A 24,670-nucleotide genomic window follows, 5' to 3' on the forward strand; every position below is an offset into this window, starting at 1 on the left:
CTCTGCTCCAGCATCAGGCTCAACTTCAATGCAAGTTTTTTTACATATATTCCTAGCTCTAGAGAATTTTGAGATGATAATAAGACATTAGTTGGGAGAAAAGAAATGCAAATGGGAGTAGGTGGCACAAAGAACAGAATGAAAAGAAGGAAGGTTTCTAAAACTGGTAGGCTTTAATAAGGAAGTTCCACCCGTTTCCATTTACTTCTTTACAGGTTCTTATCTTACCTTCCAAACCAAACCCTGTTCCTGAAAATGTATTTTACTTCTTGGGATGAACTTAACCTGTCCTGTTTTTCCCTTTCCCATCAGATACAACCCCCTAAGGACCCAAAAAATATATATACACATTCAAATACAAAGAAAACATGCATTCAATTGTTTTACATTTTCGTAACATTTTAACATTTAATAGAAACTATATACAATATTTTTTTATTATATTTTACATAAGATAGCCACTACAGAAATTTACATAGGTTAGAAGCAAGATGGATGATTAAAGAGGACCCAGTCCTCTGGGCTATTCTCAGACATGATAGGTCAGAGGTTCAGTGGAGGAAAGAGGGGTTCAGATTACCAATCAGGTGAGAGGTGAAGAAAGGCTAAAACACAGGCCATTAGATAGAGATAATCAGAGACGGGATTCCATTAATAACCCAAAGGTACACATCTCCTACCTAAACACCCATGCGTATTTGTGCCTGGACCTGGGAATTCCCATTACAAAGATGTCTCTTCCTTAGGCACAATCCCAAATACTCTCAGTCCCAGCAGCTCTGACAGGAATCACCTACCCCTCTTTTCCCTGCGCAGAGTGGGAAGACACTCTTGGTCCCTCCCCAACAAATCTGGTTTATGTTTGACTACAGCACTCAATAAACCAGAGGAAAAACAATGCCATAGTCGGAGGTGTCCTTCAGTGAGAGACAGTCATAAATACTTGTTTAAAGAATGGAAAATTCAAATCCACCAAAGTCAGATAAATGGTTCCCCAAACAAATCATCAACTGATAGAAGAGGGTTCTGGCTTCCCATTTGTAGTAGCCACTCCGCTCTGAGGCAGTGGTGCAGAGGCTTTCTCAGAATTTCGAGACCCCTGTGATCTGCACCCATCTCCAGCCATCTGCATCTGGCCCTGTTAAAAGGAAGTCACTTTGGTTACAAATCCATTCATTATGGTCTGAAACATGAATGTGACTTATCAAGATCATGACAGCAGAAATATAGTAACTGAGAGGTTGCTCTTCCCCATACTGTACTATCTCTGATCCTTGGAGTCAGTGGCCATGACAGGTAGCATTCCTGAGGCCCTCCCAATGGGAGGGAGAGCTATGGGTTGTTTCTTCCAATGAAACAGCCATTCTCTGCTGAGGTTCCAGAACAGCCAGGAGATCACAGGAAGATAGTCCTTTGGGCCTCTGCTTGAAACAAACAGCTACAGTACAACTGCTAGTCTTCAGTCAGGGCCACCGGTACCCCACCCAAGGCTCAAAGAAGCTGAATCACATGACTTGTCCTTATGCTGTGATGAAAACAATTCTGTGCTGAACTCTCCCTTTAAAAAGAACCACTTATGATTTATGTAGATTCCTTGTCTTAACCTCTTCTAGTTAACTAAAGAAACATGCATTCTGCTCTCTGAAATTCTGGGACAAGTGGTGCTCTCTTTAAGGGCCCATTTAGAGAACTGCCATCTGGGGCCCCTGTATAGTCTACTTGTGATAACAACCCCACACTGGGAGTACATGCTAGCCACAGCCAGCAGGGAGACCTGTGCCTGGATGGGGTTGTCCTTCACTTGCCAGAATATCCACCGGGCCTTCGGCAATTTCTTTGACTGAATGATCTTCAAGGGTTAGTGAAGGATCAAAAAGTAAGGGTGAAGGAGGGCACTGCATACCATCACCCACAACATCCAAGTCCTAGGAAAAAAAAGAGAAAAAGCAATCAGTAAAACCAAGAGAACCAGTAAGCTGAAGCTGGAATATTTTTCAATAAACCCCAAAGCAATTTCCCCATATTTCTCTCACCCCCTTGCCTACCTTTAACCAAAAAAAGATTTTTCCCAGAATGTCCAACAAATGGGATAAGATCCAAAAGCTCTAAAAACTTTTGCATGCTGCTGAGTATAAAGCACAGACCACTGTACTAGCTTTAAAACAAAAAGAAAGGTATTTTCAAATAAAAAAAATTCAGAGACAAAAATGTAGAATAGTAGCTACCAATGGTGGGAGGGAGAGAGGAAGCAGGAGTTATAGTTCAATGGGCACAGTCTTGAAGCTGATAGAAAAATTCGAGAGATGCACAATGGTGACAGCTGCTCGAAACTGTGAATGTACGTAACACCACGAATTGTACATGTAAAAATGGTTAACAGTAAATTTCATGCGATTAACATTTTACAAAAAAATTTTATTTAAAAGAAAGTGTATTCCTTCTAAGACTAACTGTAGTCACCACCTAAGTTCACCAGTGGTGAACCTAATATGGACAATCAGCATAATCACAAACTAAAATAAAATACTGCTTTCAAAGACTGGACAATATGCAGGATGGCTGGCTGACTCTGTCCGTGGAGCAATCAACTCCTGATCTCAGGGCTCTAAGTTCAAGCCCCATCGTGAGCACAGAGCTTACTTAAAAAAAAAAAAAAGGCTGGACAATATGAGATTGCTTGATTAATGCCCTAACAGTCACAGTGAGCTAAGAAGTACTATTTGGATTAAGTCCCTATCCCCTCCCAGAAATCCCAATTCTTAAACAAAACATACTTCAATTGTTCTTTTAAGGGGGTGGGGAGGCACCTGGGTGGTTCAGTTGGTTAAGCATTTGCCCTCTGCTCAGGTCATGATCTTGATGTCCTGGGATGGAGTCCCATTTCAGGCTCCCTGCTCCATGGGGAGTTTGCTTCTCTGTCTGCCCCTCCCCCCACATTCCTGCTCTCCCCTCTCTCTCCTCTATCTCTCTCAAATAAATAAAAGCTTTTTTTAAAAAGAGGAAAAATAAAAAAAGAAAGAAAATCATGTTCCATATAATCTATGTTCTTCCAATGGAAGGAGCCATTCCCACTGGGATGCTGAATGGCTACCAGACCACTGAAACAGTACTCTTGGCTCCTGTTTGAAACCAACAGCTACAGCAAACCACTGGTCTTGATTCAGGGCCAAAAGCATCACAAAACCACAATGTGTCAAACTAACTTTCATGCTACCAAGAGTCTACTGCAAAACTTCCTTCCTAAGAGTGAATTTACAAAGGGCTTGTACTCCCCTATGCCCAATCCACTTTATAGAGGCTCTGTTTCCAGTAATCTAGCTTTACAAAAGACTTAGTTCTATACTTTTAAATTAAATCTAAGCATGTGAAACCCTTTCTTTGGTGTGCTAATTACCAAATTAAGTATCACACTTGACTATAAAGAATATTAATTTTAAAATGCATGACACTTAAGCCTGCCCAATTTAAGCAGAAATTCAGAAAAGGATATGGTCAGCTACCTAACGTCTATTTCAGATGTGTTAGAAACTATTTAGTTTTCCATTCAGTCATCCATTTATGAGAGTGCTGAGTGGGCGGGAGGGGCAGACAGAGAGAATCTTCAGGCGGACTCTCACAACCCATGAGATCATGACGTGAGCCAAAACCAAGAGTCCCCCACAAAACTGACAGAACCAGCCAGGTGCCCCTAGAAACTTCTGTACTATCCACAGAAACCAGTATTCTCATGTAGTTAAGCCTGTAAAATGTTCTCTTCAATTCTTTTACTATGCACAATTATTATACATATAATTAACTTGGTATTTGAAAGAACCCATTTAGGAACGCCTGGGTGGCCTGGGATGGAGTCCCCAGTTGGCCTCCTTGCTCAGCAGGCTGCCTGCTGCTCCCCCTGCCTGTGTGCGCTCTTGCACTCTCTCTCTGGCAAATGAAAAAATAAATGAATAAATGAAAATAAAAGAACCCATGAGGCATGAAGTTTCCCAAGTCTCAAGAGACAATGGTATGGAAATGTTTTGTAAAGAAAATAGATATTCAAAAGGCTTTTCTCACATGTTCATTTTGTCTGTTACAAGAATTAAAATTGGGGAGGTGCACCTGGGTGGCTCAGTGGGTTGAGGCCTCTGCCTTCAGCTGAGGTCATGATCTCAGGGTCCTGGGACAGAGCCCCATATCTGTGCTCAGTGGCGAGCCTGCTTCCTTCTCTCTCCCTCTCTGCCTGCCTCTCTGCCTACCTGTGATCTAATAAATAAATGGCAAAAATCTTAAAAAAAAAAAAAAAGAATTAAATTTGGGGAAAGGAACCTCAAACAAGAAGAGAGGATCAGCAGAAATGCCTATCACAACAGGAATATTTAGAAACAGAAGTCCATCAGGACATAAAAAACAGAATCCACATTTTGTTCTGATCTCAAATATCACACACAAAAAGTAGTAAGATTATGGTATTAAGTTGTTGCCAAACATCCTTGGATCAAAGCACAGTAAACAAGCAAATATAATATCCAGAAGGAAAGACTGAATTTTAACCTGTATTATTATCTAATACCTGGTCCTCCCATAGGTAAAATTACCAGAAGTTATTAGCAAGTTATAGAAATGACATCTAAGGCAGAATGTCGGTTACAAACTAAGACTGCCTGGTTAAATTCATACAATCAAGAAATCATTTCTCCCCCCAGGAAAATTGTATATTAATAAATATATCCAGTACAGGAGGACAAAATTTCTAAAACTGGATTTTGTTTCAACGTTTTCTGGAGAATTTTTACCTCCAAAGATTAAGAATAAAACTATACTTATAATGACCAATATGATTTATCAAAAGTGTATTAATATGAACATAGTAGGTGATAAAGTACAAATGATTATCATTTTTTAAAAGATTTTATTTATTTATTTGACAGAGAGAGAGATCACAAGCAGGCAGAGAGGCAAGCAGAGGAGGAGGGGGAAGCAGGCTCCCCGCTGAGCAGGGAGCCTGATGTGGGGCTCCATCCCAGGATCCTGAGATCATGACCTGAGCAGAAGGCAGAGGCTTAACCCTGAGCCACCCAGGCGCCCCAAATGATTATCATTTTAAACCTCTAACATCAAAGGTTCATCTTAAAAACCCATTAGAATCTGTAAAATAAGGTTACTTCTCACATTCTTTTGGGAAAAAAAAATATGAACAATATGAATAAACAGATTTGACAATGTTTTTAAATATTTTTAAAGATGTTATTTATCTGAGAGAGAGAGAGCATGCGCAAATGCACACACACACACAAGCAGGAGGAGAGGCAGAGAGAGAAGGAAGGCCAAAGAGACTCCCAGTTGAGCACAGAACCCTGAAGTGAGGCTGGATCCCAGGACAGAGATCATGACCTGAGCCGAAACCAAGAGTCAGACCCTTAACTGACTGAACCAGTAGGTGCCCCTAATATTTTTAAAATTAAGATTCCTTAAATGTCAGTTTCACATATAATCACAAATCTTATAATCTCTAAAATTTTGTGTAAAAATTCTCCGAAGAGCAATACTAATATGGCAAGAACAGGTGAAAGGGGAAAAGCAAAAAGGTCAAAACAGAAATGGCTCTAAAAAATTATCAGATGAAATAAAAGTTACTATCCTAACATATCCACATGAAATACATGTGCTACTTTCTACATATTTACATTATTATCTGAAAGGAATGTAGTGATATAGTGCTTATTAGGTTACTTTTCAGACCTTATACATTCGCTCATGTTACTAAGTTAAAAAAAAAAAAAAGATAGCATCTCTGCACGTTCTTCACATTTAAAATGAAGGAAGTGGACAAAACTCTGTCCTTATCAACAAAGGGCTATCTGCTCATTTAGGCTCTTCAACATAATCTCACTGGAAAAACTTGGGAAGTACTAAAGTATATAAGGTCCCTTTCTAGTTTTCGTATTCTATGAAATCTGTGTTAAAGAAATTTATTTAAAAAGCAATTATAAATAGGATTATAATAAAAATAACTTTATTATAAATGAAATAATGAAAAAAAGTTTAATAAGCCTATAGATCATATGTAACCAAAAGGAAGAAAGGGGATCATGAAAAGAAAGAAAATTAGACCCAGTTTCTTCTTAATATCACCTTTCTTTTTCAGATATTATCGTCCTTTTATATTCTTTTTAATAAGCAATACCCTTACAGCCACCCAAACTGCCTCTACCATTAGTAAATAATCTTGCAAACTATACTAAATTTTCCATTTATATTTGTTACATTAAACATGTCATGGTTATATACAAAACTTTATTATGAAATTCAGACTTATCCTCAGAACAAATAATGAAGACCTTTATCCAGAACACTAAATATTGGGGCGCCTGGGTGGCTCAGTAGGTTAAAGCCTCTGACTTCGGCTCAGGTCATGATCTCAGTGTCCTGGGATCGAGCCCCACATCAGGCTCTCTGCTCAGCGGGGAGCCTGCTTCCCTTCCTCTCTCTCTGCCTGCCTGTCCAACTTGTGATCTCTGTCTGTCAAATAAATAAATAAATTCTTTAAAAAAAAAAAAAAAAACACTAAATATTAACTAAAGTGCTAAGACAAAGATGCTGTATCAACTGATCCCTGAGTCTGACAGTAGGATAGTGCTAACTATGGGAACAAATAAATTAGAGATGGGTTAATGGGTTGGGACCAATCGAGGAACAAGCTTAAAAAAGTAGTGTACACGGGACGCCTGGGTGGTTAAGTTGGTTAAGCAGCTGCTTTCGGCTCAGGTTATGATCCTAGCGTCCTGGGATCATGTCCCATATCGGGCTCCTTGGTCGGCAGGGAGCCTGCTTCTCCCTCTGCCTCTGCCTACCTCTCTGCCTACTTGTGATCTTCCTCTGTCTCCCTCTCTCTGACAAATAAATAAATAAAATCTTAAAAAAAAAAAAAAGTAGTGTACACACTTAGAAGGCTGTAAATACTTAAAAAGCGATCACTGTTGTTCTAGTCCATTCACAACAGAATCTACAATAACACATCAAAAATAAAAGTCAGGAGCCAGAGCTAGGTTTAGAGTCATTTCCTAGGGGGCATATTAACCTGAAAATGAAACTTTACTACTACAGAGCAAACACACAGCTTAAAACCATCAAGAGTAGATATGAGAATTCATATGTACTATTAAGATTCTATTGAATCACTCACCTTGTGGATGGGTACCAAGTTTTCTGGCTATACTAAATCCAAAACAATCTTGACTTTCCAGCTTCCCATAGTTTACAATTTAATTCCTTATCATTCCCTCAGATAAAGAAAAACTCCTGCCAACTTAACGGTCCCTAAATTAATATGCTAACATACAAACACAATCATACATGTAGCATTTCAAAAACTTTATCAAGTCTCCTGGCCACAAAAGATGAACCTAATCTCACCATTAATAAATAAGGCCTTGCCTCAAGGTCCAACCAGAGCAGAGCTTCTCTAACTTACATCACTGAACTCCAGAGGTAAACTCTCAGTGGGCTGAAGCTCGGCAGCACTCAAGTACAGATCCATGGGGCCGGCTTCCAGATCGTCTGGCACAGACAGTACCTGCTCGGGCTTATACATCTGAGGAGGCAACTGGAAATGCAGTGGGCAGCAGGGATCCTCAGAGAGGCTTACAGGAACTGGTTTGTTGCAGGGTACCTCTTCAGACCCCTGGCAGCATTTGAAGAGAACCTGATTCGTGTCCTGACAAATATCTGTAGAAAATGGTCAAGGGAAATAAAATGGATCTACTAGAGGCACAAAATACAAGTGTTGTCTGCCATGTAAAATTCAAGGTCTGCGCTACAGAAGACAACTGGTTACATGTGAAACAGAATCAAACACAGCAATTTTTTCAAAGTTCTTCTCAAAGTGTCATTCACTAGCATCCAATTCCAGCTCTACTGGTAATTTAAATCTAGTCCCCAAATTACCCTTCAGGATCCCAGTCATTTAAACTAGAGACACTAATCTTGTTCTCACTTGGAAGAGTCAAACACAAAACATTTAACAACACAGCTAAGCAAACCTCAGTAACAATCCTAGGAACCTGTATCTATTCCTACAAAATATGCTATGGCAAAGGCAAATAGCCTGCAGAAACGCTACCAAGGCCTCCCAACAATCCAGAGATATGGTGCTGTTTCTGCTCTATTAAGCACAGTGGCAAAAAAAAATTGCAAAAACTTCTTGAATCTTGTTTCTAAAATGTTTACATATGTTTAAAGCAGCAGTGAACTGGGGAAAATAGAAGCTCTAGTAATAGACAAAAAATAAAAATAAGTTTCCATGCCCCCTTGCTTTTGGGGGGGATAGGGATGCTAGTGCAGGGGAGTTCTGCCATGGTTCCAAAGAGAAAGGAAAGAAATAATTTTGAGGACCCATGGAAAGCAAGTTACCCCAGGAGGACTAACAACTTCTACAGAAACGGGCAAGTTTCCAAGTTAGCAAAGCAGCTCTGTAGGACGAATCAAAATTAAACTGATTAGATAAACAATAAAATTTAGTTCAAGTTACTCTCTCTCTGAAATGTTTTATTCAAGTGATAACTATTTCTTGAAATCTTAACTACATGGTCTCCCCCTAGATTAACAGACAACTGTTATTTCAAATGTGGGCTTATTTTTAAACCAGAAGCCACAATTTTCTATGAACTAATGGTACCCGACATTATAGAATTATGGGTAAATTTTCCTCCCAAATTTTAAGGTAATATCTAAAAATTAAGAAGTCTAGCATGTATTTTATTTTTAAACCAAGTAAAACTTCTTGAATAAAGCCATTTGTTTCAATCAATTCTTAGAAACTGCTAAACTCTTAAGACAGGGTTTCACAACCGTAATTCTACTGACATCACTGGCTGGCCTGTGCATTGTAGGATGCTTAGCAGCATTCCTGGCCTCTACCCACTAGATGTCAGTAGCACTCTCATCCCTGAATTGTAAAAAGCAGAACTGTCTCCACACATCACCAAATGGGGATAAAATGGTCCCCAGTTGAGAACCACTTCTCTAAAGGAATAGTAAACAGTACAAAATAAACAATGCTTATCAAATGAAAATGAACAATCAAACGAACAAACACCTGAATCTAAGAGGAACAACTAGATTTGCATTCTCTATGTGCTTAAGAAAACCTAGTCTCCAATGTGCTTAAAAGTCCAATCTTATTAAATTATTAATACTTAAAATCAATCCATTAAATTAAATGTTTTAATTAGAACTTTTTTCATGGAATTAAAAGGACTTTCACAAGTCTCATATTTAATACAATATCCTGGAAAAACCCTCCCCCATCCTCCTCCACCCCTTTCCTTTCCAATAGGGACAAGAGAGACAAAGAGAAGGGAATGGTTGACCTACAACTAGAGTCTGGGTCCTTCACTTTCAGTCCAGTGCTGTCTCCATTAGACCAGTGTAAAGAGTTAACAGGTCACCAATGGCAGTCGCATCTTTCTCTGGGATAAGGACTTAAGGAAGGGTAAGTGACTTAAGCAACTATGGAGTGGAAAGGAAGAAAACATAAAACAAAAGAAATCATGCTTCCCTTCTCCTTTCAAATACATTTCATTTTCAACTTTGCTTTTTAAAATATTAATAACCTAATGAACCATTTGAGTATAATATTTTAAGTCTAAAATATTCCTCAATATTTGTAAACTGAGTTTTTCTAATTTATAAAGTAATTCACGCTCACTGAAGAAAACCTGGAAAGTACAAGGCAGAGGAATAAAGGGCATTCGTAACCCCACCAACAAGAAGCAGTCAATTTCTGTTAATTCCCCTCCCAGTATCTGATTATATGTAATTTCATATCCTATTTTTGTCACAATCATTTTCCTATGTCATTCATAAATTTTGTTAAATCTAATGCTTATTGCCTAAACATATTCCACATGATGTTACATCATAATTTTCCTCTATACCCCATTTCTGAAAATTTAAAGGCTGTCTCCAGTTGAAGGAATTCTATGTAAAAATACCGATCTACATTTGATTATATCCTTAAGATAAATTCCAAGGTAACATTATATCAAACAATATGAATACTGCCAAGCTCCTCTCTAAAAAGCTTATACCACCACTTGATCTTCTCACTGGCAGTATTTAGAAGGACTCATTCACCACAATCTCACCTCAATTTCAACTTGAAATTCACTCATTCATTAAACATATATATATAAGCATCAAATTCATACATTAAAAATTTTATTTCCTGTTTCACTTATGTACAGTGAAGATAAACTTTTCAACATGGAGCCATCCTTTGCCCAATTGTTTTGAGCATTTATCTTTAGTTTTTAATTACCTTGCGCCAAGTAATTTGTGTATTAAGGACAATAATCCTTTATCAGATATTATAATAATAAACTGGTAAAATATTCAAATAAACAGAACAGAAAACAATTTTTTCCTCTCAGATGACCAAGAGAAGATTCTTTTTCTTTTCCTATTAAAAAAGATAAACTTCATTTCCAAATATTTTATATCTCTTGCCAGGCAAATAAAATCCAGCAAGACTTAAGCCTTTTAGATAATAAAGATCATCATACTTAACAAGTGCTTCTACTGTGAAAGTAACTTTCTTGATATCCATAATAAGGATGCACTTTCACAATCCAATAAACTCAGAAAGTCTTACAAACTGACAGTAAATGTGGTCTCATAGCAGAATCAAGAGATGCTATGATGGTTCAAAGGCAAACTAACTAGGAGGGTGGGGAGAGGAATCATTCTATTTTTGGAAGTAGTAAGTTTTCAATTTGAATGAAGTCTAAAATATACAAATTAGGGCCCTGACCATACAAAAGGATACTTCTTAAAGAAAGGTCACAGTTCAGAACCAACTGTTTTCTGGTGGAAAACCTGCATTAATTTTGTGTATGTGTGTGTGTGTACAGTGTGTGTGTGAGATAACTGGATTTAACACTATTCTATTTCCAGTGAAAAAGTTCCAGCCCGGATCTCTGTATTTTGGAATCCCAATACTAATCTACTATAAATAAATATTAGCCCACTGCTATCTCCAATGACTCATATGTTTCTTCCTAATGAATTGACCATTACATTCCCAAAGTTTTGAAACGGCCAACAGACCATAGAAAGACATTTCTTTAGGCTCCTGTTTGAAACCAACAGCTTCAGCAAACTGCTGGCCTTGATTCAGGGCCAAAGGAAAACAAAGATCTTCAATTAAGCAAACTATCAGAGATTCCCACCAGCCTTTAGCTAGCAAATTGAACTGAATAAAAAAGATACGGGTAAGGCAATGTCTGGTCATTGGAAGAGACTGATTGGAACAACGAACATCATCCACAAAGGCCAAGCACCTCTGACTGGAACGAGTCGTATGAGCCTACAATGGAGAAAATAGATAAATCAAACAAACAAACCATCAAAAGAAAATACAACCAACTGGAGCATCTGGGTGGCTCAGTTTGCATCCAGCTCTTTGTTTTGGCTCTGGTCATGATTTCATGAGTTGAGAGACTGAGCCCATGCCGGGCTTCCTGCTCAGAGGGGAGTCTGCTTAAAGATTCTCTCCCTTTGCCCCCACCTCACTCACATGCACTCTCTCTCGGTCTCTATAAATCTTACGGAAAGAAAGAAAGAAAGAGAGGAAGGAAGGAAGGAGGGAGGGAGGGAAAATACAACGAATTATCTATGAGAACAGATACTTATAAGAAAGGTACATCCTTAAAAGCTAAAAAACTCAACACATGACAACCTCAAGATCAGGAGTCTCTGGACTCAAGTGCTCTTTTCAATTTACCCCACGTCCAATTAAGTCAGATTTCAGAGCCAAGACTGTACAGTGTTTTGACTATTACTCTTAGTAAACAAAGCAAATACATACCCCTTAGAGGTATAAACACAAATTACCTGTTGGGCAGCACCATCTGTGGCCAGCATTCTGCGTTCCTTCAGCTGCCTATGTAATAAGGCTTCCACTCCGTAACGCTGGCGATACCGCCGAAGACACTTCAGACGCTTTAAGTTCTCTCGTTCTTTGGCCAAAAGTCCCTCTGGGCCAGTCAGGAGACTACTACCTGATGAGTCACAACAGTCAAGATGTTATGTGCTGAGCAACGAATAAAGGATGGCTGCTCCAAATTAACAAGAAATAAACAGGGTAAACTCTGGCCATAAGATAGCTATTTTCAAAAGCAAATTCTCCTTCACTCCAGGTACCAAGACAGATACATCTAACTACTACCAAATTCACATTGTGAACCCACAAATAGCTGGTTGGGACTAGCATAGAAAACTTGCCTAGAGCTTCATGTTCCACTTTGCGATTATGTAAATAACGTCGCTTCTTCTCTTTGAGCAGATGTTGAAGCCGTTTAAACTGATCGATGTACAAAGACTGCAAACGAATTAGCTTCTCACGCATTATCAGAGCAACTTCTTCTGCTGTGTAGACACCAGCATGTCTGGAATAAAACAATTCAGCAAAGAATAAGAAAACACAATATTAAACCCAAGCTTAAAAGGAGAAAAAGGTAGAGAGGAGACTTAAGTTTGTTATTTAATAGTAAGCCACCACTGAAACCATCACCTTATTAAATATGAATGTTTTCATACACAGCATTTAAGTTATTAAAAAACAAGTAATAGGGGCGCCTGGGTGGCTCAGTGGGTTAAGGCCTCTGCCTTCAGCTCAGATCATAATCCCAGGTCCTCGGATCGAGCCCCGCATCAGGCTCTCTGCTCAGCTGGAAGCCTGCTTCCTCCTCTCTCTCTGCCTGCCTCTCTGCCTACTTGTGATCTCTGTCCATCAAATACATACATAAATAAATCTTTAAAAAAATTAAGTAATAGGGCGCCTGGGTGGCTCAGCGGGTTAAGCCTCTGCCTTCGGCTCAGGTCATGAACCCAGGGTCCTGGGATTGAGCCCCACATCGGGCTCTCTGCTCAGCAGGGGGCCTGCTTCCTCCGCTCACTCTGCCTACTTGTGATCTCTGTCTGCCAAATAAATAAATAAAATCTTTAAAAAAAAAATTAAATAATAATAATAATAATAATAATAATAAAGAAAATCAGGTGCCTGGGTGGCTCAGTGGGTTAAGCCGCTGCCTTCGGCTCAGGTCATGATCTCAGGGTCCTGGGATCGAGTCCCGCATCAGGCTCTCTGCTCGGCAGCGAGCCTGCTTCCCTCTCTCTCTGTCTGCTTGTGATCTCTCTCTGTCAAATAAATAAATAAAATCTTTTTAAAAAAAAATAAATAAATAATAAAGAAAATCCCTGGACACTGGATACTAATGCATGATCTCACAATATGAGGAAGGGGAGTGGTTTCATTATTTTTCCCAGTTATCTGCAGTTAAGAAATGAAGATTTTGAACATTCAAATTTTTTATTAATTTACAATCTTATTCCATTTCATAATTCATAATTTAGTCACTTAGCAGTCAGGATAGCTTAAAAGTATTCAATTTAATAACATTACTATCTTAATACAATTTAATCGAAATACAAAAAATAATTTCAATTTCTAATTTAAAATATATTCCTATATTGGAAGTTACATGAGCCCTCAAAACACTGGTCCACAGTGGCTGTTCACTGTCCCCAGCTCATTTTCTTGACAAATTTCTCAAAATATAGCACCCTGGGGTGGCCTTTAATTGCCAAAGATCTAGATCCACATCAATTTTACTAAGCTTGGCCACCAATATAAATATAAGAAGTTATTCTAGTGATTATGATGAGGTCACATAAGCAACTGAGTTAAAAAAGCAATTTAACTGGAGACTTTCCTGATTCTGACTTAAGTCTAAATGAAAAGATTAACTGCAAATTTAAAGATTTTTTATTCCATTAGCCTTGTATGATCATTACATAACCGGGAAGAGGACATTAGATATATACTTGACTTCCTATTTTCATATTTTAACTGAGTAAAAATTACATCCTGTATTTAAAACAATATATACAAATTATGTACTCAAACTCATTTGAAATACAAATATTACACCTTCTCAAAAAATTAGCTGTTAGGCCATTAAAACACACAAAATAAACAGAATTATTAACTTCAGGACCGAAAGCAAGTAATCTCTGCCCAAAACCTTTCTCCAATATAAATGGAATCCAATACTACCTGTGCATTAAGTACAATTACAAAGTAGTCTGAAGTAAAAATAAGAAATTAAGAACCAAAATATGATGAATAAAAACTAGCAAATTATACAAACGACAAAATCTAAGACTACCAAAACGTTGTGAAAAGGTTTTAAAAACATTTGAAGTCTAAATAAGATAACTAATTTGCATCTTCAGGAAAACAGGTTTGTTGCATTAGTATGTTTGCAAACCTAAACTATTGAGGACTTAACCTAATATTAATTTTGTTAAAATGACATTAACTTCATCGTACCCTGCCAGAAGAGAATTTAACCAATAGTCTAGGACTAGAATTTATAAATGGAAAGTCACTATAATTAGAATTTACTACAAATCACTGGGGGGAGTGGGTCATTTATTTAAAGATGGATGTTTCAGACATTCACAGCTGTTACTAAAATCATGTACTAACTTCCTTTACTCTGATATTCACAAATTTAAGTCAGGGTTTTATTACCTGAATTCATCTTCAAAAAAGAGGGAGTCATCTTATATTCTATTAAATAATGTCTCTTATGAAAGAGCATTGCTCCAAATTTATTTTAGTAACAATGATGAAGTCTCAATAACCTGAAATGACCTTTACAAAAACTAGTTCTGAATACCTGTAGAATGTCACGTGATAAAAATTACTTTTAAAAAAAATTACTTTTTAAAAAAGGAAAGATTTGGGATGCCTGGGTGGCTCAGTGGGTTAAAGCCTCTGCATTCGGCTCGGGTCATGATCCCAGGGTCCTCGGATTAAGCCCCTCATCCAAGCCCCTCATCGGGCTCTCTGCTCAGCAGGGAGCCTGCTTCCTCCTCTCTCTCTGCCCACCTCTCTGCCTACTTGTCATCTCTGTCAAATAAATAAATCTTTAAAAAAGAAAAGATTTAACAATTAGTCTTAAGCTAAAACTTCACCAGTGCAAGATGTTGTAAATGAAGTCCTCAGGTTCCTTTTTACAAAGCAATTAAGTAAATGGTTACTTTGAGGAAAATCACATAGACATACCTAAAGGTGAGGAAGAAACTATACCAATATTAATTCTAGTCAGGATAAAATCTCTAATGACATCATCATAAACAATACAAAAGCACCCTTCTGAAAAACGAAGTGAAGAGGATATATGCTAAGCACCTGGGTGGCTCAGTGGGTTAAGCCTCTGCCTTCAGCTCAGGTCATGATCCCAGGGTCCTCCATCAGGCTCTCTGCTCAGCAGGAAGCCTGCTTCCCACCCCCCTGCCAGCCTCTCTGCCTACTTGTGATCTCTCTCTCTCTCTCTGTCAAATAAATAAATAAAATATCTTTTTTAAAAAAAGATATATGCTGTTGTTAATGATTCAAAAAATGGTCCTAGTAACAACAAAACACTGACACCAGAGAGGAAATTAAAAGAATTTCATTAAATAAAAAGACTTATATTAAATTTAAGACATCAGTACATAACCTTATTAACAAATTTAGTATTAAAAGACATTTAACAGGGGCGCCCGGGTGGCTCAGTGGGTTAAAGCCTCTGCCTTCAGCTCCGGTCATGATCTCAGGGTCCTGGGATCGAGCCCCACATCGGGCTCTCTGCTCAGCAGGGAGCCTGCTTCCTCCTCTCTCTCTGCCTACTTGTGATCTCTGTCTGTCAAATAAATAAATAAAATCTTAAAAAAAAAAAAAAAGATATTTAACAACTCTACTTAGACATCCCTAAAAATGCAAACATTTTAGGAGGCCCAAATTTTTTTTGGATCATCTCATGAATTAAGAGAAATCTTGTATTTAGTTGCCTACTTCATTTTCCCCTTTGAATATTCCTTTTAGGAGAAATCGACATCAAGTACCTAGTCCTTTTAACACTTATACATCTCATAAAATTAAGTGGTATTTTTAAGTTACACTAGCATAAATATGTCCCCTAGAGACTAATCCACTCTAAATTACTACTGACAAAATCAAGTTTCTGGACCTTCGAAGCTGAGTTATTTACCACACCAAAGAACAGTCATTTTGTGATTACAGAGAGCATATACCTCTTCAAAGCAGCAAGTCTGGAATTTCCAGAAGCACAATGGAGGTGGGGGGGGGGTTTGGTATAAAGTTACTGCTGTGAGAGAATCCTGCCAGATAATGAACATTCCTTTCTTTTCAAACTACTTAGATGAGACTTTCCAAACAAGTACTTCCTGAAGAGCTGATAAACTGACATTACTCAAGAAAAATAGATGAAATTAATTCTTAGAAAATGTAAACCTAGGGGCGCCTGGGTGGCTCAGTGGATTAAGCCGCTGCCTTCGGCTCAGGTCATGATCTCAGGGTCCTGGGATCAAGCCCCGCATCGGGGGCTGCTTCCTCCTCTCTCTCTGCCTGCCTCTCTGCCTACTTGTGACCTCTCTCTCTGTCAAATAAATGCCTGCTTCCTCCTCTCTCTCTGCCTGCCTCTCTGCCTACTTGTGACCTCTCTCTCTGTCAAATAAATAAATAAAATCTTAAAAAAAAAAAAAAAGAAAATGTAAACCTAAATGACTTTTTATGACGAGACTAGAAATTCATTATCCCTCGTACTATTTACTTCTACGCAAACTGTCAACGGAAGTGTTGAGACAGTACACAGAAAGAAGAAAACAAAAAAAGAAAAAATTAAACTAAACCCAAACCATGAGACAGAAATATGAGATTGTGAGTGGCAATGTTTTTTTCCTACAATTCCTTAGGTGATCATGGGCTAAGTAAAGAGTAGAACCTTAGTTAAGATATAATTAGCCTGATTACTTGCTTCTGGGATCCTAAATCAGTTTCTCTTTCTTAGGCATGAAACAAAAGGAAACCCCTGAATATCTTTTTATTTTTCTACTAAGGAAAAAAAAAACTCATAAAATGTAACTTTGCAAAAAAAAAAAGTAGTTATTCAAATACAGTAACATAACTGTTCCTGAGGTTTAAGCCAGGAATCCATTTAAATCAATTTCCTCTTCTCTAGCTGATCTAAGCATTTCTCAACCGATCTCCCATTATGTCCAAGAAATTTCCTATTTTCTCCCCTATACTTTTTCATGTGTAGAATTTGATATGCAAAATTTTTCCAAATTACCGACTTCCAAAAAAGAATAAAATCTTGCCCTGCAGCAAGATAGTGATGAACCAGGACACTTTAAAATACAGAAGCTATTACTGTTCACAAATAGCTAAACTCTCTTCACCCCTCCTAGGTTCTTTATCTATTAAAAGCATGCATTACTGTAGTCCACATTCTAACTACAAAAAAATTTTTAAAGTCTTATGTGGAGTTACAACTTACTTTAGGGGATCTTCTTGATCACTGTCTATGCTATCAGCTTCACTGTCAGGGTCACCTCTCCATGTCTGATCCACAGTAATGGGTTCCTGCTCCCCATCACTCCAGCTGTCTTCATCTGAGGCAAGGAAGGGAGAGCAGCCATTAAGACTTCCCACCTCTGTAACTCCACCACACAGAACTAGATTACTTAACCCATCAACCCAAACATTAACATTTAAGAGAAACAAACAAACAAAAACCCCCAACAACTTAATACAAAGGCACCGGCAAATAAAACTGGCTTGAAAAAATTATAACCCAAGTAAGGTTACTTAAAACATAAATCAGGTAACTGTGCCCTCAAAAGGACAGAAAGGTCAACTCAAGATTATTCTTGCTTCCTGAAGTTACCTTGCCTAACAAAGACAAGCATAAAAACGGCAATGAAGGAAACAGTCATAAACTCAAGACAGTAAACCCAAGCACACACTACCTCAAACCGAAAAGAACTGGTGAACACAGCAATCCTGGATTCTCACCAAATCGTCAATGAATTACAATTTTATTCTATTATCATGTATATGTTCAAGGCACTGTGCTAAACCAAAATAAGTTCTTTACCTTACTTTTTCCTTTTTCATTCTAGGAGAAAAGATCCTTACCCAGAATTCGACTGGCTTCACTGCGGCTACTTTCTGGAGTTTGAGACCCCAGCTCTGTCTTAGCGTAAGAGCTTAGCTGGCACAAGAGTGTTTCACCCACAGGCCCTGGATTGGTCTTCTTCATTTGAGCATGAAGTGCCAGGGCATTCCTACGGGCATGTTCAGCACAGAAAGACACGCTAAGGAGACAAAATATTAACATTTTGTACTCAGGTCCCTTCTTGAAAGAGTTCAACCATTTTCACAGTCACTAGTCTTTAGATCATTTTTAGGAAATTAAAATAACTACTACCTTCATTTATAAGTTAAAAAGGCCAGTAAGGCAGAGTAATTTAACCGGCCCAACGTCAACTCATTTGGTCTTACTAAGGGGACATGCAGGTAGGATAATCATCTGGCGCTTCATTCATCAAACTAAACATCCCAACTATAAAAACGCTGACATCACCTTAGAACAAATCAAAGAGATCCACTTGCATCTCTCGAAATTGTTTCTGGTAACTCTACATTATTATATACAATAAAATAATAACTTAATTTCTGGTAACTCTTCAGTATCCATCTACTGAAGGTAATAAAATATGAGGCACAATTTTAAATCCAAAATATACATGCAGAATTAACTAGCCAAGTTATGTTTCTGCTTGAATACTTTTGCTTAAATGATGAAAGCTATGAAGCCATTCCCAGAAGAATGCACATATACACAACTCAGCAAGGTTCAGGGATGACCCAAAGGGTCAGGGACCCCAGGATTAAGAATAATCTAGGATATCCCCTTATTTTATAGACAAGGGAAAAGGTCTAAAGAAATTAAGTGAGTGCCCCAACTGGAAGTGGCCTCTTTGGCAGTCTTCAACGGTTTGGGTTTTTTTTCCTCCTCAAAGATATATCCATAACTCCAATTTTACAAAAACTCCAGCTATTCACAAGGCCACAATATCCACCTCCCCCTCTCGTTTTAAAACTTAAAGTAAAAACGACATAGGTTATCTATACATATATACCCATCTTTCTTCTCAGGCTTTGGAGCAGCACTGGGACATCTTTTTCCATTCTTCGTTGATATATAACTACACTGCTTGAAGGGTGCATTCTTGTCTTCAAGGATATGCTTAATGCAAAACTCCTGCCCCTCCAGACGAGGTTGCGAGCATGGGCGATGAGTGAATGAACAAGAAAGGGGTTCCTGGGACCTGGGCACTGGGGTGATCCTCCCCCGATTGGTCGGCAAGACGTGGATCCGAATCCTGTTCATACCAAAACCTGCAGGGTCACAGAGAAGATCAAAAAGCCCTTACCCTTCCCGAAAATTCTTGCTCCACGACATCCGGGCCGACCGCGGGGAGTTTCCAAAAGACTGGCAGAAGTCACGCTCCGTAACTGCCCTCCTCCCACGTCTCCCCAGGCCACCAGTCCATTTGTCTCACTTCAATTTCTTCCCCATGCCCGCCGCCACCCGAACCACCAGCACGTCCTAAGTATCTCGGGCTCGCACGGCCGCACCACGAGCTGAAAGCGCCCGCCCCACGCGGCGGCAGCAACGCCGCAGCGCCTCGCCGGGCCACCGCCTCCCTGCACGCCGCCTTTGTCCCGGCCCGCCTCAGAGCTCATGGCTGGGCCCTGCCCGTCCCTGGCCGCCTGTGCAAGCGCCATTTTGTCCTCCGGCTCCGGGCACCAGAGAATCTGGCTTCTGGAAGCCTGCAGAAGGAAAGCAACCTCGACGCTGACTGGGACGAAGCAGCAACTCGAAGACGGCAGGAGGGGAGAAGCAGCAGCCTAACTGCGATGGCGAGATTAAGCACCGCCGCCATCTTACCTCTGCCGCCGCGCCGCACCGCGCCGCTAGCTCTCTGGGCGCGCCACCGGCGTCTAACTCGACCCCGCTCCTTTCCAAGCTACCAACCCTGATTGGCTACTGTGCCCATGGCTGTGTGTCACCATTGGCCGAGGCCGGCTACCTATCACGGCTGGGGGGCGGGGCGATGAGAAAAAACGCGGTTGGGGTGGCTAAGACAACCTGTCCGTCAGTCAGCAGCTCCGCCCCGGGGAGGATGAGGTTGACGGTACGCTGGCCGCGGGAGTTGCTCACGCCGCAGGGCTGTGCTTCCAGTTTGCTGCACCGCTGGTTTACAGGCTGCTTTTGACCGCTGTGTAGACCTAGGCTGCTACTACCTCACCACCCTGACACTGCGGGTAAAAAATCAGACATGCAGAGGCCAAAAATCGCTGTACAGTTGACTTCCTGTATAAACAGGAAAAGGCTGTAGTTTTGTGAGCAGTTCATTTATTGAAACATTGAGTATTTACGGAGCCTGGGGAATTACATTTATAAACACTTGATTTTCAGAGCAACCCTGAAATAAGGGGGCTATTATCTCCAGTTTTACAGATAAGATAACCGAGGAACAGAACGGACCTATATCTACTTATAGGAGAAGGAGGTGAATGTTGTGAACCCAGCCCTCATTTTTTATCCCTTATTGCCTCTCGTATAGTATAGACCATGACCGAGAATAAGGAAATACGAGTTCCGGTTTAGGCCCAGTTTCTCTAAAATCCTCTACAGTTTCATGCTAAATAAGGAAGGTATACAGAAATGGCAAACATGGGTGCCTGGGTGGCTCAGTGGGTTAAGCCTCTGCCTTCTACTCTGGTCATGATCTCAGGGTCCTGGGATCAAGCCCCTCAGCGGGGAGCCTGCTTCCCCCTCTCTCTCTGCCTGCCTCTCTGCCTACTTGTGATCCCTCTCTCTGCCAAATAAATGAAATAAAATCTTTAAAAAGAAAAAGAAATGGCAGACACGATCCCAATTTTATCATACTTTAACTATTTTTAGTTAAATCATCTTTTTTCATCTCCACTGCACCTCTTATTGGAAGGAACCAACAATTTCCCCCTCTCACCTTTCTGGATCTTTTCTGCATCCCATCCCTCCAGTGCTTCTTTATCTATTGTCAGTTTAAGAGGTTTCTCCAGCACCAATGAGCAGGTGTGATTCACAATGCAGGTGAGCACAGAGAATCTACAATGCTCAACAACAGCAGTTTGGACATAAAAGTGATTAAAATAAAAATGGGGGAGGGCAGTTGGAAGAGATGCCATTTCCAGATTAGGGCATCCTTAGAAGGCCCTTTCCTGAAATTCATTCATTCAATAAATATTTATTGAGCACCTAAGTGCCAGGCACCTGGGGAAACAGAGAGTAGAAGAAAGATAAACCTGCTCTTTCGGAGTAATCATTCTAGAGCAGTGTGGGGTTGTGGATGCAATACAAACGATATTAACAACTGCAATTTATACACAAAAGCAAACACTCTAACCCTCAGAATGGGTACAAAGAAGACATTTGTTATAAACTCTCTACAACTCAAAACTAGCGGGAGGCAATCACATTACAGAAAATAGGGGAATCAGAATCTGCAACCAGGGCTGCCTGGCTGGCTCAGTTGCTAGAGCATACAACTCTTGATCTTGGCATCCTAAGTTTGAGTCCCATGTTGAGCATAGAGACTACTTAAAAATAAAATCCTAAAAAAAGAGAAAAAAAAGGAAATCTGCAACCAAATGTGATATTAAAAAGGAATACTAACTCTACTACAGAGAACAATGAAGAGGCAACAGGAACTATATAGGGATGAACAGACTTTAATTAGAGTGTCTACTATAGGTCTTAGCTGAAAAAAAAAATCCTCCTGATAAGCGCAAGATAAGCAAAAAAAAAAAAAAAATGCTATTTAGAACCACTTCCTTCTAAGCGGGGAAGAGGAAGGATATTATTAAAGACGTTGGCAAATTCTTTGTGCTGTTTAACAAAGTCGATGGCTGTTTTTAAGCCACTGAACACTTTGTTAGCTATTGAATAGGTTAAAGTGGACCTGAGGCTCTTTGTAAATAGAATTTGGCAAAGATGAATACTTGAAGGAAATAGAATTTTTGAGAATTTGGGATTTGGGGGGCCGATCGTAGAGAAAGAGGTTTGTGTGTATGTGCATGCATGACAGAGAATATGAATGAAGGCCAAATTCCTCCTTTCTGTAAGTCATCCTCATCTCAGTATGACAATTCCATCTTTGCAGTTGGTTAGGCCAAACACTGGTAATCATCTGTGACTACTCTTCCAACCCTACAGCAGATCCTACTGGCTTCTACTGCAAGATATATAACTTCTCATTACCTGGTCTAAGCCGCTTTCATCTCTTACCCTAATTATTGTGAAAAACATCTTAAATACAGGAGGCCAGGGGTGCCTGGGTGGCTCAGTTGGTTAAGCATCTCCCTTCCGCTCATGATCCTGGACTCCTGGGATCCAGCTCCACACTGGGCTCCCTGCTCAGTGGGGCGCCCGCTTCTCCCTCTTCCTCTGCCCCACCCCAACCCCGCTTGTGTTCTCTCACTTGCTCTCTCAAATAAATAAAATCTCTTTTTAAAAGAAAATAAACACAGCAGGCCAAATGAACATTTTAAAACCTAAGCCAGATATGTCACTTTTCTGCTCAAAGCTTTTCAGTGGCGCATTTCACTCTCTCTATAGTGGCTTACGAGGCCATATAGTAACCAGCCTTTCACTGCCTAACCACATATTCTACTATTCTCTCCTCACTTGTATCCCTATTAGCTACACTGGCTTGCAATTTCTCACACATACCAGCATGTTCTCACCTCAGAACCTTGCACTTGTTTCCTGGAAGTAGCCCACTATGTTCGTAAAAACATGGGGTAACACAGCTATTCTCATGGCTTTCTCTCTCACCTCTTTCGGATCTTTGCTAAACTGTAATTTCATGAGTCCTTCCTTCCTAGCCATCTTATTTCCAATTTCAAGAGCCCTACTTAGTTACACACAAACACACAAAACATCTCTATCACCCTTTCTCTGCTCTACATTCTCCAAAGCACTTAGTATTGAACATACCAAGTTTTACTTATTTGTCTCCGCTACAACTACAATGTGTAAATTCTATGAGGGCAGGATGTTTGATAAGTTTACTGCCACATTCCTGTCAGTAAACAGTACATAGCAGTTGATAGGTACAATCTTCTAATGAATGAATAAATTTAAGGCAGGAAAGTACCTGAAACCACTCTTCAGAAAAGGTCTAGTGTTCAATTTTAACTTGTTTTTATCACTGTGGTTTTTTTGGTTACCTGTTTGTTATGTGAAATGAAGGGGCTGATATACCACAGTGCAAAAACAGGCAGCACAAGTAGGACACGTGACATAAACCAAATCAGTTCAGAAATAGGCCCCAGAGCTACAGATTGCAGTAAATACATGCCTTATACTGTAACTACAATCCACGGAAGACATGGAAAGGGCTTCAAACTTTCCTCAGATCACTGAATGATAGAGATCAAGTCTATCTTATTCCATGTATCAAGTGTCACAGAGATGAGAATCAGGGTAAACACTGACTATAAGATGAAGCCTAACTCTGTATCAAATAGTTTAACAAGCCCTATTAACAGAGATCCAGTAGCACACCACCTTTTCGTTGATTTCTATCTTATCTACTGCCAAGGATGACAGTTGATAGTAAACAAAGGCAAATCACTAAACAGGATTTTGTAATTATCACCCATTCCTATATTCTTCATTTACTTCTCTTTTCTTCCATTCAAACCAGGGCAGAATTCCTAAAATGTTAGCAACTTCCACAAAAGTTTCAGGAGAGGCACAGCAATCAAAAAATCTCAAGTTGTCTTACTTTAGAAAATGGAAGGATGACCAGAACTCAAGTAATTATTTTTTTCAGAAGTGTACATCATTCATTCTATCAAATTGATCTTTTTTCCCCATTAAACTATAGCTTCTGCTACTTTGTGTTATAAGTTTGTGGAGTATTTTAACATAAGAATTCTTTTCCTGAGATGCCTGGGTGGCTCAGTCGGTTAAGCCACTGCCTTCGGCTCAGGTCATGATCCCAGCATCCTGGGATTGAGTCCCCTGTGGGGCTCCTTGCTCAGCGGGGAGCCTGCTTCTTTCTCTGCCTCTGCCTGCTTGTGCTTTCTCTCTCTCTCTCTCTCTCTGTCAAATAAATAAATAAAATCTTAAAAAAAAAAAAGAATTCTTTTAAGTGTGTAATTCACAAGATTTACCTTGTGTGTGTCATTTTTTATGTTCCAGGAAGAGTATTTACTATCAATTTCCCAAGCATCACTAAGAATGCTGTACTGAGTGAGGGTTTTTTTTTCCCCCTCTGACTACATCATACTTTATACTACCAGGTTCACTATGACAACCAAATCTTAGGTCTTTCCAATGGACTTAATTCCCACAGGATCTTGTGGTCAGAAAGCACACACTACTACCCAAACTGAAAACTGTAATCCTAACAGTAAAATGACAGTTAAAGACTAATTCAAAGACTTAGGACACATAAACAACAATCAGGTGAATGTTTTATCATTAACATTTATTGATGGGATGGATAAATACAGATTGAGAAACATACTTGACAGCAAGATATCAAACTGATAGCCAGACTATAAAATGTATACAACATCCTTTTTTAAACTTTTTAAAAATGTGTTTGAATTTTTTACAAAGAGCCCTTACTGTAATGGTCACTTACATCCTATCAATCACATAACAGCAGTAGAGATCCCAGGGGTAGCATCCAGAACTGAGGTGCCCCAAGG

The 24,670-nt window shown here is 39.5% G+C and overlaps 1 protein-coding gene and 3 non-coding genes across 9 annotated transcripts; all 4 read right to left on the reverse strand.

Moving 5' to 3' along the window:
• Positions 1 to 381: 381 nt before the first annotated feature.
• KANSL2 (KAT8 regulatory NSL complex subunit 2) lies at positions 382 to 19,985 on the reverse strand. 6 transcript variants are annotated; one of them, XM_046012627.1, is made up of 10 exons: positions 19,848 to 19,985; positions 19,036 to 19,294; positions 18,029 to 18,207; positions 17,388 to 17,502; positions 12,262 to 12,425; positions 11,872 to 12,038; positions 11,248 to 11,344; positions 7,451 to 7,704; positions 1,806 to 1,925; positions 382 to 1,138 (listed from the first exon to the last, which is right to left on the reverse strand). In XM_046012627.1, the coding sequence occupies exons 2-10, from the start codon at positions 19,284 to 19,286 to the stop codon at positions 1,007 to 1,009; spliced, it is 1,479 nt and encodes a 492-aa protein (XP_045868583.1). In that variant the 5' UTR covers positions 19,287 to 19,294; positions 19,848 to 19,985; the 3' UTR covers positions 382 to 1,006. The 6 variants fall into 6 exon arrangements, with proteins under 6 accessions (XP_045868583.1, XP_045868584.1, XP_045868582.1 ...); XM_046012628.1 differs by lacking the exon at positions 19,848 to 19,985 and adding an exon at positions 19,748 to 19,845; XM_046012626.1 differs by lacking the exon at positions 19,848 to 19,985 and adding an exon at positions 19,459 to 19,591.
• LOC123947822 lies at positions 1,338 to 1,473 on the reverse strand. Its single transcript, XR_006819852.1, has one exon. It is a non-coding gene; the product is annotated as a small nucleolar RNA SNORA2/SNORA34 family (small nucleolar RNA).
• On the reverse strand, positions 3,040 to 3,170 carry LOC123947823. Its single transcript, XR_006819853.1, has one exon. It is a non-coding gene; the product is annotated as a small nucleolar RNA SNORA2/SNORA34 family (small nucleolar RNA).
• Positions 11,025 to 11,161, reverse strand: LOC123947821. Its single transcript, XR_006819851.1, has one exon. It is a non-coding gene; the product is annotated as a small nucleolar RNA SNORA2/SNORA34 family (small nucleolar RNA).
• Positions 19,986 to 24,670: the final 4,685 nt, after the last annotated feature.

Source organism: Meles meles, chromosome 7, assembly GCF_922984935.1.
Source record: "Meles meles chromosome 7, mMelMel3.1 paternal haplotype, whole genome shotgun sequence".
NCBI classification, from domain to species: Eukaryota; Metazoa; Chordata; class Mammalia; order Carnivora; family Mustelidae; genus Meles; species Meles meles.